The following is a 15,157-nucleotide window of genomic DNA, read 5'->3' on the forward strand; positions in this document are numbered from 1 at the left end:
GGCAATATTCCCTGGTACTTACATGGCTGTTGATTCTTCAGCATGATGGCCTGGGGGCCTTACAACAGCAAAGCCATTCTGTAAGAACAAGATAGGTTTTCAATTATCAGCCTAAAAAAATACTTGACTCACTGCAAAACAGAGCAGCAGGCAGACTGGATTGAAATCTATTAGAGGCTCTTGAGCACTCTTTCTGTCCAGTGTCCCTTTCATAGTACTGCAAGAAATAATATATTTGAGAACAGTGGCATATAAAATTATATAAATACACACAGGCACACACATACATACACACACCACATGATCTAAAGAGGAGGAAAAAGGCAGGGTGAGAAAGCCGTTGTTATCAATTCTGCTGTCTAGAATTCATATTTAAAAGGAAGTAGAGACCACTGATCATTCTTGATCTAAGTTCATGTAATCTTACATTGCTCCAGCTTGAGATGCTTCAAAATAAAAGTAGCTTGAGGTATATATTTTACATGATTAGTCAGTGTTGACCCTACCTTCTGTATGGACTAAATGATAAATTCAGACACATACACACATGTGTAATTCCTAACAGTAGGAAAAGGATGACAATGAATATCCCACATTTCTGCAAACCATAAATTGAACTTGGGAACCTGCCATGCTCGCAAGTTTAACAGATTCCCTAAAGTCAATTTCTGACACATTTTCTGGAATTGTATATAAATTTCATAAAGTACAACACTAGGATCAGTGATGATCAAGGAATTTTTTGCCTCTAGAGTCACTGAAGATAAAAGAAAAATGAAATGTCCCTCCTTCCAGTGTGGGTAATGTAAAGGGAAAATGTAGAAGTATTGGCAAGCTAGCTTTGTTCAGAAAGTCAGATTGTGTATTCAAGAAGCAGTGTCTCATAAGGGTGTGTATCATACCAAATGTCTCTTACAACAGTCAGACTCAGGAGTAACACCATTACTTCATCAAATTTACTCTTTATTTCAACTACTCAAGACATTTAGTCTCTGCTATTCAGCTATATATTTGACAATCAATTTAATGACAATTAACACATACATAAAAATAAGAAATTATAATCTGTGCATAAGTATATCAGCCAAACTTGTATTTTTCAAGCAGCCTCATACAAATACCCTGTGTATATGTATGGCTGCAAGACCAACCAAGTATTGCATTTTCAGAGAGGAGGGCACAGGAAGAAGAAGAATGGAATATTTCTATATTTTAATAATCAGTATTAAAGTAGTCCAGTTTGATGTATTTAGGATAGTTAAATGTCAATGTTTCAGCCTTTACTCATCTGAAACACACATAATAATCACTAAACTTTCACTCATACGGGCGTAAATAAGGAGGAACAACATGGCAGTTAATAGAGTTACATTGGTGCCTGTGAAATCTGTTTATTTACAATCCTATGACTGTCTGCTTGTGTGTACCTGTGCAATTGCCTACCTATGCTGTTACATTGGCATTAATTTAGAAACAAATACTACCCAGCTATCTCATATAATTTGCTGCTAAACGTAATCCAAGAAGCCAGCTGCCAAGTTTTGTGGAGTGTGGCCAAAGTTCTATCAGACTACAGCAAACAAACTATAACACAAATGGAGTACATCTGTAAGAGTGGTTCTTCTGGCCACCATTTAAAGAACCTGGGGGATTTGACATTGTGCCTTATTTTGCATTAAATGTCCACATTAAAAAGAACAAACAAACCAAAACCAAACAAACTAAAGACACAACAAATATATATGTTCATATTTAGGCAGGCATTCCTGGAGGTAGAATATAAATTGCCTATAGATCAAACACACCATCAAAAAAAAAAAAAGGCCTTGTGGACTAAACTAATCTTCAGAACCAAAGCAGCTTTACACTCTTAGCTAAAACCCTATTCCACATCCTTCTGAGGGTTTTGTAACATTTCCTTTTCACACAAAGTATGACATAGAGAAGAATTCTGTGAAGAATTCTTTTGTAGCATTTATAAAAAGCAAAGTATGTGTATGCTGAGGAATGCACAGATAATTAAGTGAAAATAGACTCAGAGAAGAGGGTATTACTAGAGAGACAGCATCATGCTACCTGTATTTTGTTCTCTCGATATTTCCAAGAATTTGGAAGAAGTCCATGCAAGGCTTATAGCTGCCCCTGCTCAGCTCACAGCTCATTATCATCTAACTTTATCAGCATTCCCAAAAGATCAATATAATTAAGATAATTATCTCTGGAAGGATCTCATGGTGCAAGATAGAGACGGAAAAAAAACAACACTGCTGTTTTTGACAACATGACAGTTACAGTATAGGCTTCTCTTTTCTGCTCCCTTACTTTGACAAGACTGTTTGGAAGCCCTGTTTTGTTATAGCTAGCTAATTTCAGCTATCAATCAGAGCTTAAGTTAGCTATTACAGTTCTCCATGAGCATGCAGGACATTCATATCAGTGTTGTGACCATTTTTAATGTGTTTTTACATCACAAGAAGTTCAATATTCACATGGGAAATTTTCTTTTTTTTTAAAATAGAGTGCATATGTTATATTGATGATAAAGCATATACTATAATCAAATTTCGCCAAACACTGAACACTAGTTACCATACAGTATTAACATCAACTTTTGTGTAATTGATAAAACACTTCATTTCTCCTACTTTCAGGCTTTGTATGAACACAGTGTGCATTAGCACAAAGGAACATGAATTCATTTATTTAGGCAATATTTAAATACCAGACAGTGAGCTCAGAACAGTAGACAGAAAGGCAAAAATCTGCTTTAAAGATAGAAAGACTAACACAGAGCAATATGTTGAAAATGAAGCCAACACACATAAATTCAAAGCATTTTTGTACAGAGCCTTATTTATACTAGGATACAGACACCTTTATATGTAGACAGAACATTAAACTGACTGACAGACATGAACATTAGAAAAAGGATTCATGTCTGTGCCATTATATGATTACCTTTAGTTAAATTTGAGGATGAAGAGTAAAGCCTGAATAGAGATATTCTAAAATCTTTGCATATTTGAACAACAGAGAAGTCTGCCCAAACTCAGTTTATAAAGAACCATTGCAGATAGATCCACTTTGTTGGATCTTTAATGAAAACTAAGAAAAAGTGTTAGTCTTTTTCCACAGTAAGCTAAGTATTCTCTTCTTTCACAACTCCAAATAGGTAGTTGCATGCTTGATTTCCAAAGACCAGAGGTGTACATCCCACTGTGGCCTTCTTGTCTTTGGTGATATAGTTGATTCCTTCCTGTAGTGTGCTGGGTTAGAGCATTGGGCTACATCATGCTTGGGCATCTACTATACCTCTCCCTGAACCATTCCAAGACAAGCACTCAAGACAATACCATAAGACGGGTGGTTACTCCAGGGCTTGGGACTGACCATTTATCTACAACAGAGTTCCACTAGTGTTTCTATCATACAAGGAGGTAAAACTAGACATAGGCAATTTTTCCCTAGGGTAATATGTGGTGGCTGTGGCAAGGTGTCATTCACTCTTCCCTTCACTTGACAGTGGGGAGCTTATTCTGCCTAGATTCCAAGTGGACTAAAAGTGACCCAGCCAGTCTGGCACTCCAGGTATGCTGAGAAGCCTGGCTGAGAAGCACTGCATACTAGCTTCAGCCTGGTACTACTCTAGTAAAATCATCTGGCTTTTTGTTGACTCCAAGAAAAGCCAGTGCCATGCAAGAAATAGCTATGACCCCAGCAGGCACTCCAAGAGCACTTATTTAAGCAGTAGAAGACTCGGGTTCAACTCCTTCTTGAACATGAGGATGAATTTGTAAATATTCTTCCCATACCTGTTTGTGTATTTAGATTATGTGGTCCATAAAGTAGACACTGAGACACATCTTTTCAGTCTAAATGAGTTTTCTAACAGGTCTGGAGTCATGCTCTTCCTCAGCTCTTACTCAAATTTATGAATCCTTAATTATTTCCTGCAGAGTAGCAGTCCTTCAATAGAGGACAAAACACCACCACCAAATCTCAAATTTAAGATATGACAGTTTCATATGGAGTTTAAAAATGGATTCCTTTCAACTGAAAAGATAAGAAATTGAAGCTCTTCTTGTATTTTAAGCTGTAAAACCCTGTATGAAAGAGCAATGCCATCTAGCCCAACTATTCAAGAGGGAAGGGGCACAAACTGAAATAGCGGAGGCTCCACCTGAACATACGAAAATGCTCTTTTACTGTGAGGGTAACTGAGCAATAGAACAAGTTGCCCGGTGAGGTTGTGGAGTTTCTATCCCTGGGCATATACAAAAGCCATCTGGACATAGTCCTGGGAAACTAGCTCTAGGTCGCCCTACTTGAGCAGGGCGGGTGGACCCAATGGCTTCCTGAGGTCACTTCCAACCTCAACTGTTCTGTGATTCTGTGATTCTATTCAGAAGCTGGTAAACTTTGAAAAAAGGCTTTCAGGAAAATGGGTGTAATCTCTAATGACGAGCAAATTTCTCGGCAGAACTTTGTCCCATTCACTAGCTAATTGCAGCTGCACACATTGTTAAGGACAGCTTTCTCAGGAACCACTGTGTATTTCATATGGAGACCAGGTACCTAACTCAGGGTCTGGATTCCGCGCTTGAAGCTCAACATCCTCCTAAAGTCAGGTGTTAAAGTTTCTATTTTCTACATGTCTAAATCCCTTAACCTAGCCCTTAGCTCTTAAAATTAGCAGTGCTTAAACATGGCATTCTTGGACATTCACTTGTTTTTCATGGAAAGGTTTTATTTTTGCTTCAGTGTGCACAGGCTTCAGAATGAGAAGCAAACCACTGAAGCTAATACTTCATTTCTTTGTAGAAACTTCTTCAGTTATTATACAGAAATGTATCCATTCCTTCTGTCAGAATTCATATTCCTTATGTTTTATATATATACAACTTTGTATCCTTATAAAGTTGTATAAAAACCTATTTCTTTACATTTAAAAGGTGCTCCACACAGTGTATCTGACAGGGTGTAACCCCTGAGGTGTCCTTAGTGCCATCTTTAACCCTGCTACCTCTGGCTTAGTTAACTCTTACAATAACAAACATCAGGGCTGCTTTAAGTCTCGGCTGCCTACTACAATCCCCTTGCAACTGGTACCCTGAAGAAGATAACCACATTCTTACCGGTGTCACTTAAGCTGTAACATGATCCCAAGCTATGCCATCCAGCAGGGAGGGTAACCATAGGAGTGAGTGGTGTAAGGCCAAGGCAATCCTCAGGTACATGGTTAGGACAATTTTACAGGCTATTCATACTGCCAGAGCAGGAGCCAGTATCTGGCCCTGGGGGTCTACGAATGCAGTGAACAAGAACCCATGATTTAACAGACCAGTATTAGCAGCATGTAGATTTGCCAAGAAAACAGTAATGGACATGAGGGAATACCATTTTGTCTTGCAGAGGAAGCTAGCAGAGGCCAAGAACACAGAAATGGACATTAAACATTTAACTCTGTGATGGAAACAAAGAGTTGCCTGTCTGCTTTCCTGAAGGTCTAAGAGGATAGCACCAGAGAATACACATGAAAAGTTGGTGCTTGCAGGCTGAATTATATACAACCGTGATGGCTTGTTCAGCCACAACTAGTGTTAACTATATTGGGAAAGAAAGCAGCCAAAGAGTTTTAAGAACAGAGTGGTCATGGAGATAAGCTATATACCACACATATAATTAAAGTCATACTACTATATGAAATAATAACAGTCATTCAGCTATAAATATAACCATAATTGCTGGGATGAAGTATCTAAGAGATGGTTCCCTATGAAATTTTGTAATTTTGTAAATTTATAAAAGCAAAGAACACAAACTACTATCTAAAAGACTTCATTGGTAACTTTGATTGATGGCTTTTATCAATCATGTATTTAAAACTAGTAAAATAAGCATTCATTTGTTACTGGTTTTTACACACTATGCATTGTTAAAAATGCTGTGCCTGGGTGCGGAAAACATGCCTTTTTTTGTAGCTGCCACACATCACTCAGAAATTTTTTTAAGGCAGAGGGAGAATGTTATAGGGCAGAGGGTGAGACAGGGAGGTAGAAACAAGGGTTGGGCAGAGCCTGCAGGAGGAGAACTGTCCAGGAGGCACCTGAGCACAGAATACTTGCCAGGAAGGGAGATTTTTTTAGGTATCCAGAGGAGCTGGGGTGGGGGGTTGTGTTGTTCAGGCAGGCATGGGAATTTGCTGACCTGAGGCTTTACTGGAGGGAGGACACTGTGGGACTAGGGAGACATTTGTTTTCAGCTCTTTTTGTTTATTATGTCTTTAGAAAGATACTTCATTTTAGGTTTTGTTCTAAGAATACATAGCAGTAGAGCTGTGAAAACAGCTGACTGATTTTTATACAGAATACTTTTAAGACTAGAAAACTAAGAGCTTGGGGGGAAGGGGTTGGTTAAGCTATTTCTGCTTATTCACTAGATTAGTACAATTTACCATATGATGATTCCTCCATAGCCCTTTGTGACAAAGGGCTTGAGGACAGTAATAACCAAGCTCATTTGGAATGAGACTTTCAAGTTCAATATAAGTTATCCACCAATTATACAAAACACCAGAGTAGCAATACCCAAATGCAGGAGGTTTATTTCGGTATTGATTCAACCTGACATATCAAAAAGAACCATCCCAGGAACATGTCAGATTCTGGTTCGGAGGAAACTCATTTCAATTGCTTTCATTCTGTTAAATGACCCCTAACTGCCAACAGGGCAGCTTTGCACATGTGTGTTCGCGCACACACATACATATGATAAGGCAGAGAAAGGGCTTGTGCTTCACTCAATTCAGCTGAAATGGATGTTCAAGACAGTCTCAGACCATGCTTTTAACTTATGTGCCTTTTTTCTTGAGCGTTCTTTTGCAAAATTCCTTCTTAATTCATTCAAACTTTTCTTTAAAATAGGGAATAACCATACAAATCCTACCAACTCTTAATAGTTTATTGTGTAGGTCTCTTCTGTTTCAAATTTGTCAAATTAAAAATACATGGTGCTTACGTGTTTCTATCACAGAAAAGAGTGGTGTTATCACCAACATTGATATATTTAAAAGATAAGCAAAGTAAACTAGACAGTAATCCTTATTATGGGTACTGTACTTAAAATAATTAATTCCGGCTTCTAATAGTACTGAATGGGGTCATCTGAGGCTGAAGAAAACCATTTCAGAAATGTTCCTTTGGATTTTCAGTAGTTCCATGGTCTGCTCTGGCACTGAGTTGCCCATGACGATGGAAAGTCATCTGCCATTGCAAAAAGAGGTTCTTATTAGGTATACTCTTTTTAAATTATATTTTTCACTGGTACAATATTTTTTCCTGCCAGTCAAATGTAAGATATGAAGGGACAGCCAGAGAAATGTATAACTTGTTATCAGAAAAGAAGTTAAGACACATTTGATGTTCACAAAACAGCACACAATAAAACAACCATTACAAAAACAAAGAATATTTTGAAGGACATTATTAAACAAAGAATAATACTTGCAAAATTCTCATATTAACATAATCAACTATCTGAACTCCAACTCCTTAAAAGTAGTATTAATCATTTAATAAACACCTAATATATGGCAACAAAAAAAAGGTGGCAGCATCAGCATGAATAATTTGGTTAACAAAAAGGAAGTATCAGCAACCAAAATTCTTTCAGAAAAAACAGTAATTTGGCAAGCTAAGTCCTAAAGGTGAGATTCTCTGCAAACTCTAAGGGTTACAAATGAAATCTGAAACTCAAGAGAGACCACAGATGCAGAAACCCTCCTTATTTTTCTCTGAGATTTGTCTAATGCAGGGTTTGGACAACCTCTGTACTCATCCAGTTCAGCAGCAGGAGGGAAGTGCCCACTGTGCAGGATAGCCAGATGCAGGCAAGGGGAGAGTCTCTTGGTGCCTAGCTGCCTCTGAGTGATGTAGCGTGCCAGCAGGGAGGGGAGGTGAACGGAGCTGAGCATCAGAGTCGATGTAAGGGAAGCAGCCGGGCTGGGCTGGGAAATAAATGAGAAGGCAGGGCAGGACAGCACCTCCCAGTGCCACCAAGCCACTAGATCATGCGCTCCTGAAATCTGCCTCATTATTGCACAGCAGTGACCGGGACGTCGCGAGTGTTCCTTTTGCAACATGCTTCTTAGCACATCTCTATTTTCCTTTGGAGCAGTGCAAGAGAGGAAGGAGATCCTTAGGAGACACTTACAGGAAAGAAATGCTCTCTCTGCAGATGCAGATCTTTTAGGGCCCTCTTTCTGAAGGTGTGGTCATTAGCTAGAGGCTAGAGACAGTGATTTCCAAGTTTACAAACTATACTGCATGCAAGAAATCATATGCAGGGCACTACCTGTATTTCTTCCCCAAGCCCCAAGGAATATATCGTAAGACTTCTCTTATCTGTTAAAATTACTTATTGGATATAGATAATGACTGCAGTGGAATTATATTCACCCAGTTCTGCATACTCCACTATTCTAAAGATCTGTGGTCAGCCAGCAGATTATTAGAAGCTATGTACACAAATCTGTTGGGGAAATGAGAAAGGAGCAAAGGTAGATACAGAAAAAAAGCTAGACAGGAGAGCTGTGGCACCAATTCCATATAATTACTTCATCACGCATCAGCAGGTTTCCTAAATTATAAAAAGCTCAAAAAAGGGTGACCTTCATGGAATATTTAGGCTCATCTCCTATTGTAATAGTGCCAAGATGACATTCATCATACATGCAAATAAATCCATGAAAAAAAGGAAAAACATAGCATTTGACTCAGTATAACATCAGATTTATCATACTATATATTTCAGTGGGGTGATTCTTTATTCTCTATTAAATGTTATCTCAAAACTGCATCAAATGGATCTCAATAAGTGCTTGTTATATTATTAAACACATCCCCCCCCAAATCCTTAATTTTGATTGTTTGATATAATCAAATAAAACCCATCCAGATTAAGACTCCCCAGAGAAGGGACAATTTGCCCTGATTTAAAAAAAAAACACCGCCACCATAATTTACTATTATGGCAGCAGTAGAAATTCAGTAAACCCTATTGTTCTACATCCTTAGCACTGTCATATTGATGCTTTCTCCGTTAGTCAAGTAGATCAAAGAAATCTGATGTCTCACAAGGGGTTTGAACTACAGTGAAGAGAACTCTTAACTCCTGGTCAGTTTTTGAACACTGTCCAAATCACATGAACAAAATGTTGCTGTTCTCAGACGAGACCTGTGTGAAATGGGACTGACAGTCTCAGGAAATTCAGAATAAAGTAAAGAACCTTCTGCCTTGCATACGAGTTTGACTCATGCCCAGCCCTGTAGTGAATCTCTCAATTGTTCTGCAGACTTTCATAATTTATTTTGTAGTCTCAACCCTTTTCTTAGCAGCATGTACCTATAGTTCCAACCTATTACTGTCACTCTATGCAATAGCAAGCAACATCAGTAGAGGCCATGGAATAAGTATAGAAATCGAAATGTGCTGTCATTCCTGAAATAGACTTCAAATGTTAGATGCCAGTCAACACAGGGCAGTTTATGCTTGATAGATGCTACACTCTAGCTAGGCAGTGAAGATATTTATCTTCAGTATTGTACATAATTTGTTTTTTAGACTAATTTAATACATGTCCATAAAATAAACTATTATATTAATTTTCTTTTTAGGAAAACCATGGTAGACTTTTTAAAAACATATATATTGATTCATCAGGCTGTAAGAAATCTTTGGGCTGCTCATACCCAACTACACCGACAAATTTGATAATTCTCAAGTCAGAAAAGCACTTATTAAATGAATTACTTCAGTTTCTCATTCCTGAGGCTTCTTGTCTCAGACTTTGTCTATGCTAGATAGTTTTACTCTGAGGTTATCCTAATGTTGCCGTGGCTGTTTCAGAAAAAGGCATCTGTGATTCTCCAGTGGAGTGAGTAGATAATCCACTGCCTCCTCTGCTGCAATCTGGAGCACTGCCCTGTGGGAAGTCTTTGCTGTGTATTGTAAGTCTGCCACTGTGAACTTCAGGACATGTGGCTCTTCTCAGAGAACTGTGGGATTTTAGAACAAATCAGTATGCCCTGTCTCATAATTTACTTTTTTTTCCTAAGATGACACCAAACTGACAGCGCACCATCTGATAGCAATCCATGGTGGTAAACTTCCAGGGGAAAACTACAGCATGTTTCTCCACTGCTCTCATCTTGCTGTTTACATGTAGCAGAGATGTTATAACTTACACACAATTCTTGGAAGGCGCTTTTTTGTCATCCAAAGATTCTGAAGCTGCAGCAGATCATTCCAGATTCCCATCAGAGCTTAATCCTCCCACTCAGTGCTCACAGTACAGGCCCCAAATGGTTGCTTCACATGCATATTTGCTCAATGAACGCACATGGAAGTGGTCAGCTTCACTTACTTCCCCTCAGATCTTCACAAGTACGCTACAAAACTGGCATTTTGCCTATACTAGAAACAGCTGATCAATGCAACATGTATGTTTTTAGAGGGAAAATGGCAGCAAGATGGAAAAGCAACACCTAAAGTCATAAAGGTAGATTAGAACATACAGAGCTGTGGGGCTAAAATCGTACTGCTACCTATAATCTCATCCTGAACACTGTGTAGAAAACCCCATAATACACGACAAAAGTCCCCCTAATGTCGTTTACCATATGAGGGTATTGGGAGCAACTCACCAGCAAAACCCAGGTTTGTATGGATGCAGTGACAAAGCAAACAAAGGAGGACTCTGCTAAAATAGCTAATGTCAGGACTGGTACATTTCCAGAACTTCTGCTAGCATGCTTTTCTTCTGTCAGTCAGGCCTTAATAACCTTTCCATAACCTTAAATTATAAATACCACATGCAGATTGTTAGCTCATACTGTTGGCATGGTGGCATGTAAGTCATTGGGCTTCATGCTGGAAGTATAGGAGCAGGTTAGATAAACACCTATCAGGAATGGCATGAGTATTCCCAATTCTCTTCCACAGCAAATCCTTTTCATACCTATTTTCATGATGATTTGGTATAAACCAACTACTTGGCATGTCTACTGAATAATTACCTTTCCTATGTCTCAGCTGCAGGTTGCATGAGACTGCTTCAATTCTCTGCGCTGTAGACAAAGATTCTGTTTAGGATCAACAAAGATTTTACATTGAACTACAAACTAGTACTAAATTTAAAATAATTGTTTACGGACTGTTGCAACGCCAGTAGCAACCAAGGTCTCACAGTGGTGGATGTTTGATTCTTTTCAGCTGTCCGTCACACACAACCAACCAAGAGCATTCACGCTGTGGAAAGACACCACAAATGTACAGAGGTAAGCAGTAAAGATTCTGCAGTGGACCCTGCTCTTGTCAACTGCGCACAGGACATATCTCATTATTCTTACCAAAACTTGCTTTTATATTGCCTTAGAAACTGATGTATGTCCTACAGTTGCCAAAGGTAAAAACTCGCTAAAAAAACCTTCTTCACTTTCGTTAGTCCTGTTGGGTGGGAATAATGCACAGTGACTTGTGTATTGAATCCTACCATGCCCAAAAAGCTTAATATGAATGAAGTACCCCTGAGAAAGGATGCACAACAGGGTCCCATAAGATGCACCCTGTCCTTGACCTGAGATTTCAAAATCTGTACATTTTGTGTAGGACCTGGCTAATGATTTCAGTGTCTGAATATGAAAGTTTAGTAACTGCATTCAACTGCGTCAGAGCTATAGTACTGCATTTCACCTGAGCATGCTGTCATTTATGTACCTATATATTCTATATCTATGTATACACATAAACATATGTACCCCTCCCCACATATGTGGCTAACATATTTTGACTGAAATAAGACCGATATACAGGAAGAAAATTCTCAAGTTCAAATACAATCTGGAATTTTAAAAATCATTGTACCGTGCTAATTCTAAAATATTTATTTCTACCTTGATTTTGGAAACATGACTGAATCCATTACTATTTGGACTGGAAAGTGAATAAACAGTTTCATTAAGGAGGCATGTTAGCTCCAACAATGTTTATTGGGGCAAGCCTGCACTCCGGCTGCATATGGTGTACCTTTAAATAGGGCTGTTAAAATACCAAATAAAATGTCAAAGTCCGTCAGGTCTGGAGCTTTTATAAATTGTTTAGACTGGGGATAATTTGGGTTTTGTACATCGTGCCTTGCAGATCGCGCGGCACGGAGATGGGAAAGGGAAGGGGGCCGGGGAGGAGAACGCGGGGCAGTCAGCCTGGCGGAAAGGCACCTCCCGGGTCACCGCTCTCCTCACCACCCGCCTCCCTCTTCCCCCTAGCCTGCACGTCCGCTGTTTGCCTCCCCTCTCTCTGGGTGGTATCCTGAGGTTACGCACGTGACTGGGCAGCCATATTAAAAAAAAAAAATTTAAAAAATTCCCTTCAAAAGGCAGTGCCACAGCCACTTGCCAGAGACGTGCACGCTCCGAGTAACTTCGCCCCGGGCGGTAGCCGCTCTGCGCTGCAAGCACCCACCACTGCTCCGGCCTATCGACAGCAGGATGGTCCCGGCGAGGCCTTGAAGAGCCGCCTGGGCTGCCACGCCTTCGAGGCCACCCTCCGGGCCCTCCTCCCGCCACCCTGCCCGGAGCGGAGCGGAGCGGTTGAGCATCGCCTCCCCTCAGCCCCCCCTCCACCGCCCCGGCTCTCCCACCCACGGCGCGGCCCGGACCTCACCTTCAGCTCCCGGGAGGCCACGCGGGCCGCCAGCTCGATGACACAGCCCACCGCCATGCGTGCCGCCCCGGCCGAGTGCAGCTCGTTCCAAACGGTGTCACTGTCCACCTGAGCAAACAGCCGGCCCCGGGAGGAAGGCAGCGGAGAGAGGGAGAGGGAGAGGGAGAGGGAGAGCATAAGAGAAAACAAACCCGTGAGGGAGGGCTGGCAGCGTGACAGCCCATGTACAATAACATCAGTCTTCCGTCCTGGCCAGCTGAAAGGCCTTCTGGACATGGCTTTGCTTATGCTTTTTCTCTGCACGGGCTTCTCCAATGGAAACACATTCCTGTCATGCCTCGCTGCCATTCCCTGTTTAGATTTCTCATTACAAACAGCGTTACATCGGCCGGGCTGGGCCTGCTCACCAGCCGCCAGACGCCGTGTGCTGGGTCCTCAGGCCGGCGGGGGGACGGGGACCCGCCAGCGCCGGGACAACGCGTCCGGCGGGGACGGCCACCGCTGGCTCCAGCGGCCGCCACGGGCCACCCGTGACACCAAAACTTACCGGTGGCTCAGGTCATTACTCCTCTTTTGAAAAAAAAAAGAAAAAAAAAAAAAAGAGTAGCAAGCACTCGTCTTTCCTACCCAGGCTGGAGTTGTTTTTAAGTGACTGAAATCAGAACAAGTAACTGTTTGGATTAGTTTCAGTAGTCGCTATTGCCATAGACAGAAAATAAAACTCAATGAAATCATGTGCAACCCTTGCTGTATCTCCAGTTTTGACGAAACGAACTAAGAAGTTTTGGCTGAAAGGCTTTAGGTCCCACTCGGTAACAGACGAACGTGGTTATTATAAGCAGAGAAAATTATCTTTTGCGCCTTCTAAATGAGCAAGTGTGACATGTAAAACATTACATGAATATTATATAAAATAGAAGGATAAAATATTCTAAAGCTAAAATATTAAAAAGGAAATATTATAAAGATGGCTAAGCAGCACTGCTCTACAGCTCCAACTGGTATGCTAAAGTTTTACTTTTGAAATCTATTTTTAGTAACTATTTATTTGCAGAAACATACCAAAAAATATAGGTGAAATGTTGTATATCCCTTATATGATATTATGCCAAGCAGACATGATGGTGCGAAACAGTCTGAAAAAGTCATCCAAAGAGACAGCCAGACTTCCTCGATGCTCCATGGGAAGTGCATTTAATTGTATCATACCGTACAAATTTATCATGAAAAGAAAAACATTTAGGGATAGACAAAATACTGTGGCAGATGCTATTTGGATAATTTCCAAGCACACTGAGACATGTTTTCAGTTTGAACGAGAAGCTTCTGTTCCTAATTTCTTTAAAAAAAAAAAAGGAAAGAAAAAAAGAAGGAAACAAAGAAAGAAATCAAGTAATTGAAAATGGATGCAACTGCTACTCAACTCTGGAGGTTCTGAGGAATTTCTCTGATTAGTCATTTGAAACAGAAAGAAGCTTGATCTTCTCTACACCTGTCAAATGTCTTCGCCATTACTGTTACAATAATATTATATTTCAAGCTACTAAAGTGATCTTATTTTTCAGTGTACTGGACCTGAGTTTTCTATCGTTTTGATCAGTTGTGTGTGTATGCAGCAGAACTAATGAAAATAGTTCGTATTCACAGTAGACCTGAATAAGACGACTGGATTTTGCTCGCAAAGTTTAGAATAACAGTAATAACAGCACACTGTGTTTTCATGTGAGAAACTCAAAATGTTGTACAAACACAATTAAGCATCATCAGCTTGATACAGGATGATTTATTATATTTGTTTTGCAGATTGGTAGCTTGAGATTTAAAGAAATTAAGTAGCTTTCCCAAAGATGCACACAAATCAATAGGTAACTAAGAAAATTACAAGAAATAAGAAAGAAACCAAGTAGTAAAAAAAAAAAAAAAGCCTATATTTAACATTAAGCAGACATTCAGATTGTCTCTCTATTGCTTTAAAGCAACTGTGAATAAATTTTCATTTTTAAAACAAATAGGGAGATAAATAAGTAGAGGTCATTGGTTAAATCAATTTAATCAAACCATAACAAAGTTTGAAAAATACTGTGCAGTACTTCAAATAAAGAAGTATCAACAAAAGGGCTGGGATGGAGTACTTTCTTACCATTTTTATGGCTAGCAAGTTAAGGTTAACATGAAGGAGTGGCTGATGAAAATGATTCAATGGCAGCTGCTCCGTACACCAGGGCACGAGCAGGAGCCTGCATCCTCAAAGGGACTATGATTCATTTCCAGGAAGGCCGATTAAGTTAAAATTGTAACCACAGCTTGAGAGTACCCACCCTTCAAGACAGTTGTCTGCTCTGACACATGAGACGGCAGTCTCTCCAACCACCGAACGCTGAGTATTGGCCAGGATACAGCATTTATCATTTTCTGCTTTCAGCTGAGTGTGAGGAGA

General features: G+C 40.0%; 1 protein-coding gene across 1 annotated transcript in view; it reads right to left on the reverse strand.

The window, feature by feature from the left end:
• The window catches only part of HDAC9 (histone deacetylase 9), a 281,586-nt gene that overhangs the window by 98,577 nt on the left and 167,852 nt on the right, over positions 1–15,157 (reverse strand). The window contains exons 17-18 of the mRNA XM_010577624.1: positions 12,721–12,828; positions 23–78 (exon numbers count right to left, since the gene is read on the reverse strand). Coding sequence (XP_010575926.1) covers positions 23–78; positions 12,721–12,828 — 164 coding nt within the window. The remainder of the gene's footprint in view (positions 1–22; positions 79–12,720; positions 12,829–15,157) is intronic.

This window comes from Haliaeetus leucocephalus, unplaced genomic scaffold (assembly GCF_000737465.1).
Source record: "Haliaeetus leucocephalus isolate CR32 unplaced genomic scaffold, Haliaeetus_leucocephalus-4.0 Scaffold566, whole genome shotgun sequence".
Taxonomy (NCBI): Eukaryota; Metazoa; Chordata; class Aves; order Accipitriformes; family Accipitridae; genus Haliaeetus; species Haliaeetus leucocephalus.